A 5,559-nucleotide genomic window follows, 5' to 3' on the forward strand; every position below is an offset into this window, starting at 1 on the left:
TTTCCAAACTTTCCTTTTCTACAAACTTACTCCTGCTAGCCAAAAATGCATCTAAATCTTGCTATTACATTTATATGTTTGACCTTTACAACTTCTTGGAGTAATAACATGCTCTCTATACCTACTAGAATCACATGCTAAGAATCACTATAATTCCTTTTATTTGTCTTTTAAAACTGAAAAAAAGGAATTCCCTACTTCTACTATTTGGGGATTTGTCCGTAAAGTATGTGTGTATCCATCCTATTCAGTGGCTCTCATTATTTTATCTTATAGTCTTTGAATCACCCATAATAATTTGAAATGCTTTCCTATAACAGACTAAGTCAACTAAATAAGGAAAATAAAAAGCCAATCTCAAGAAGTGTAAAAAACAGCAAAGAGGCTATATTGCTACTCTAGGGCACAGAATATAGCACTGTTATTCTGGGAAATTGCAACTGGGGAGTTTGGAATTTTATTAGGAACTCCTCAGGTTTAAAAGCTATATCCAAACATACTACACACTTGCTCTTTTGTTCTGCATCATCAAGAAGTACTCTGATGGATTTCTAATTAGCTGAGATTTCAGCTCATTAGTGGTATCTACAGACAAATAAATGCTTGATGTTTTCTCTTTGTGTCCATTTCCCTTTCACGTCTGATCTCTCTCTTTCTTTCCCTCTCCTCTCTCCTCTCTCTTCCCCTCTCCTCTCCTCTCCTCTTCTCTCGCTCTCTCGCGCTCACGCTCTCTCTCTCTCTCTCTCTCTCTCTCTCTCTCTCTCTCTCTCCCCCCTCCCTGCCTTTCCCCTTCTTTCTGTTACTTTCTATATCTCTCTTTTGCTCTTTGTGTGAAAAAAGAGAGAAAAAAAGAGTTTCCTTCTTCTGTATGTACCTTCGTACCTGGGTGGGTGCTTGTCTATATGTTTATCTGTGTGCATCTCTATGTATACGTTTCTATTTCCTCTGACTCTCACTAAATGATCTGTTCTCTTCATAAGAAGAAAATGATGTTGTATCATAAAAAGAAGTATTTTATGCGGTAAAGGTAAACAGACAATTCCAGCCTCTCTCTCCAATTCTTAAATATATTGGGAGTGCTGCCTCCTTCTTTTTCCTTTTCCACTAAAGCTTTACCAACACCTCACTTTCAATGTTGTTAAGTTAGTGAATAATGAAATCTTCACTGTGACAAACTCGATCTGTCTGTGAGAATTCTGAAAGGAAATTTCTGTTAGCCTCAATTAAACAATTTCTCAGAATAAATTTTCCTATTTCTCTGCCAAATCGGATAGAAATGGCAACGACTGTGGGATATGCCCACATGAATGTACAGACCAATTTAATACTGTAGTTTTCATTTTCCGAGGTTCTTCCTGTAAGAATGGTACTGAGACTGCCCAATATTTATTATGTACACATGCGCATAGAGTTATCTCAAGTATCTAACACATTTCAAACAGAGCTCAGAGGTTTTGAGTAGTGGTATTAAAAGTTAGCCGTAAGCAATCAGAAGTGGTATGTAAAATGCCAAAACAAATCATTTTCATTCACCATTGGGTGCTATCCATGGAAATAAACATGAAACCAATGAAACAATTATGAACATCATGTGTGAAAAAGGTAGAACGTTCATTAACTTGGATGGAAGATGTAAAATGGAGGCAACAGAAGCAGATATTTCTAAACCACATAAGGTGAGTCTTAACTTCATAGTATATCTGAAATACAAGGTAATCTAAAAACTGGCTCACAGTTCCAGTCTGCACACAAAGTTTCAACCAAAGATGCTATATTAGTAAACTTCAGTCAAGGAGCTGTCATCTTCTTTCTTTCTTACAGAGCAACAGAGAACCTGTGGGCTTTATTCTTTAAGGCCTTCTCTGAAAAGTCCTTTCATAGACAAATTGCAAAGATTTGAAATAACTCAAGAAGATCAAAAAGCTAAAATAAGACCGATATATCTTAAATAACTGGTTCCAATCACCTTTAAATTTCCCAAACTGGTGTTTTAACAATAATATCCCCCTTGTACTTTAGGTCTTCTGTAATATTAATGCAAGCTAATGGTTAAACACAGAAATTGCCTACCATTACAAATTCACATTTTATATTATCATAAAAAACCAAAAACATTTGAAATCACACTGGAATGTCAAAAAATATTATAGGATTTTTAAAAAACTAGACCAGTCTTATTAGCTATTTTTTTTCAACCCCAAAAGCCTACTCTAGAATTGTATAGTACCAGGTGTTGACCACACTGGAAGAAATAAAGTCAAATGCCTCAAATTAAAACCAAATATTGTGTCAGAGCTTTATGAAAAACACCTTGGGACATTCAAATATACATAGTCCCAAAATCAGGGGAAATATCTGCAAGTCAAGAAGAGATCCTAATCTAAGAATATAATCTAATCTACCAATTCGGGGGGAAAGCATATTTAATTATTTATTATTATTTGAGAGTGCTCTGTCTTGCCCACTAGGCAGGAAGCTTCTTGAAAACAAATGTGTCTTAATCATTTTTTTATCCAAAGGATCCCACAAAGCGTCTATTGTATAAGGCACCCAAAAATATTGTTTAAATGAATCAATGAATGAATGAACAATGAAGTATGGAACTGCAGAGTACTGCCATTGCTTTGGTCCAAGCTCTACTGCAATCAATATGTAGAAATGTCACTCTCATAATTGTTCAAGCAAGGTATCGCACAATAAAATAACAAGCCTCTAAAGAAAAGAAAAAAAAACTTTTTAAAGGATACTTTACATATCTTGCTTATAAAACTGAAAATTATGTAAAAGAATTTAAAATAAGTAGAAGATGAAGATTTAAGTAAAATGCAAAATTTGTAAGGTCTTATAATGCGAAATATATAACCATCTCATTCAGAATATCTCGGGGGAAATGAATATACAAATGGATGGCATTTTAAAACACTTTAAGACAAGTAAACCTTAACATCAGTAGCCAGGGAGAATGGCATTTTTTAAAATTCTTTCTCTAGTTACTTTAAAAACACAATAACTATTGTTTTTACATTTCTCCTATTTAAGTCAAAGCAAATATATAAATCAATATAGGCCAATGCACAATAATAAAAAAAAAAAAACTTTTAACACAAACTCAGCCATAGTAATTGCCTTCCCATTTTTCAAGTACCCTCTTAATTAGGTTCGATTCCAGCTACTTTCCCCAGCACAAGGTTCCTCTCAGCGGTGCCTGTTGGGCCCAAAAGCCATTCCAGACACTTAAATCTTATTAGGAGCCACTTTCGCGGCCATTCCCAACTTGAGGGAAACCCTTGCACTGAGATTGACTAACTCTAAGAATCTGTTCAGTCTCTGGAGCCTACTCGGGGGGAAAATGTGGGCAGAGGACGAACAAGAAAAATACCCTCACTGAAGCGAAACTCAACTCTATTCTCCAGACGTACCTATGCCCTACCCACTCCCCCTTAGCTGCTCCCAGTTCCGGGCTCTGGACAGGTGGGAGGAGGGTGAGTAGGTCCTGAGGAGGGTATGCAACTAACTTTCCACCACCACCTCATTCCCACCCCCACCCAGAATCAGGTCCAACTAGTAACTGAAGCCACCAGGTAGGGCTGTCTGAATCCCTCCTGGAGAGGGATGGGGTGGGGAGGACGGGGGGCGCGCTTGGGCAAGATAGACGTGGGGGTGTTCGGAACTGCAACTCTTCTTACCACTGGAGCGCCTGACGATGTTCTCCAAAAATGTGTTCTGCGGTGCCACCAGCCCTCTCTTGCCCCCCGGCATCCTGGGTCTGGAGAGCGGCGGCCAGGATCCGCGGCGGGGGAGGGGGGGATGCAGGAAGAGAAGGTGGAGGAACTGGAGGAAAAGGTGGAGAAGATGGAGCCAAAAGAAGAGGGGGCGCGGCGGCGGCGACGGGGTCCCCTGACTGTGTCTCCAGCCCGACCCGGATGAGCAGCTCTGGCGAGAAGGACCAGGCAGTTCATGGTAGTAGCGCTCCCCCGGCCGCGGCTGCCCAGACAGTGGCGGTGCCGCACACGGGGCTCGGGAACTGCAGGCTCCGCGGGGCACAGTGCGCCTGCGCCGCCCCCGCTGTCGCTGTCCCGCCGGTGCTGATGCTGAAACTGCTGCTGAGGCTGCTGCCTTGGCGGCGGTCGCCTGGGCGCGGGCTCAGCATTTCTCCCCCTGCCCCGCGCCCCGAGGCCTGGGGAGCGGGAAAAGCCAACTCAAGCTCCTATCTTCCAGTCCCTCTTAGCCCAGACCCAGACCCCTTTACCGCGCTTTCCTCTCCCCTTGCCCTAGCCCACTCCTCTCGCTCAGCGGGATCGCAGCTGCCCTGCCGAGCTCAACTTCTGCGGGGCTGTGCGCCTGGTCGCCGCTCCTCTCTCCCCGGAGATCGAGACAAACGCTGGCAGTCCAGTGGGGCCGTGGAGTGGGAGAGGTAGTGGGAGAAGCAGGCAGGATGCCAGACAGGGCAACGGGCAATTGGAGGGATCACATCTCAGCTTCTACCGCCGGGGTCCCGAGCCCCAAACGCGGCTGCAGGGGCGGAGGTGTTGCACTCCGCCGAGGCTGAGCGCTGAGCAGAAACTGACAGGGCGGCGCGCGAAGACGCAGAGCAGCCACCTGACGCTGCTACCGCCCCCCTCCGGACTTCGGCCCCCAAAGCTCATCAGAGGAGCTTTTACCACCCGCCCAACCCATGCTACAGAGCCTGATCCAGTTAGAGTCCGAGCGCACAAAGGGCGCAGGAACGTCCCCCAAGCCCCTAGCTGGGTCTGGCATGGGGAGCCAAGCCACACAGGGGAGCTTCCCCAGGGCTGCGGGAGGCGAGGGGCGAGCCCCGCCAATGCTGCGAAGTTGCTGAAAAGATTGCACTTAATGCAAGGAGTAGGAGAAAAGGGTGAATAATTCACACCCGATGGCGCGGGGGGCGGAGGGGGGGGCGCAGCGTTTGCGATGGAAAAAGAGTGAAGGCGGTGGGAGCAAAGCTGAGCAGGGCTGCGGGTGCGGACAGTATTCGTCTCTAATAATCTATCCGCTCATAATCCGGGACAGGAGTGGAACCGTGAGAAACAGAGTCCAAAAGCCGGATTCTACCACGGAGAAGGGAAAATGGCATAAGTGCAAATAGAGCGGGGAGAGATTAAAGAAAAGGGGAGGCTCGCGCCGCGGCACCTCCATTTATCTAAGACGGTAGTTCTCAAAGTGGTCCCAACCGGCAGCACCTCCTAAGAATGAATTAGAAATGCAAATTATCCGACTCCACCCCAGAGCTAAGGAACAAGGAACCAGGCGCGAGGGCCAAGAATCTGTTTTAACAAGCCCTTCAGGTAAATATGTTGCACGCTCAAGTTTGAGAAGCACCGGCCGATCTAAGGCTTCCTCTCTGGAAGCTCCACCTGGGCTCGTCGAGAAAGGACAACTGCATATGCAGGATGAAGGAGTAAGGACAAAAAGTGCACTGTGGCAGGATCAGAGGTTGGTGGCAAGGTGAAGCTTGGAGCAGTGAAGGCGAAAGGAAAGTTGTATATATTCGGTAATCTCTGTTAGAAATGGTAGAGTGTGAGTTGCCCACTAGCAGCA

The 5,559-nt window shown here is 45.0% G+C and overlaps 1 protein-coding gene across 2 annotated transcripts in view; it reads right to left on the bottom strand.

Annotated features, from left to right (window-relative positions):
- The window catches only part of KCNH5 (potassium voltage-gated channel subfamily H member 5), a 346,402-nt gene that overhangs the window by 258,525 nt on the left and 82,318 nt on the right, over nucleotides 1-5,559 (bottom strand). Inside the window, exon 1 of one of the 2 annotated variants that reach the window (XM_006915107.3) lies at nucleotides 3,687-4,558. The exons of the other annotated variant lie outside the window; for it this stretch is intronic. Coding sequence (XP_006915169.1) covers nucleotides 3,687-3,759 — 73 coding nt within the window. The 5' untranslated portion in view covers nucleotides 3,760-4,558. Of the gene's footprint in view, nucleotides 1-3,686; nucleotides 4,559-5,559 lie in introns of those variants that run through there. 2 annotated transcript variants of the gene reach the window in all.

The sequence above is a fragment of the Pteropus alecto genome, unplaced genomic scaffold (genome assembly GCF_000325575.1).
Source record: "Pteropus alecto unplaced genomic scaffold, ASM32557v1 scaffold276, whole genome shotgun sequence".
NCBI lineage: Eukaryota > Metazoa > Chordata > Mammalia > Chiroptera > Pteropodidae > Pteropus > Pteropus alecto.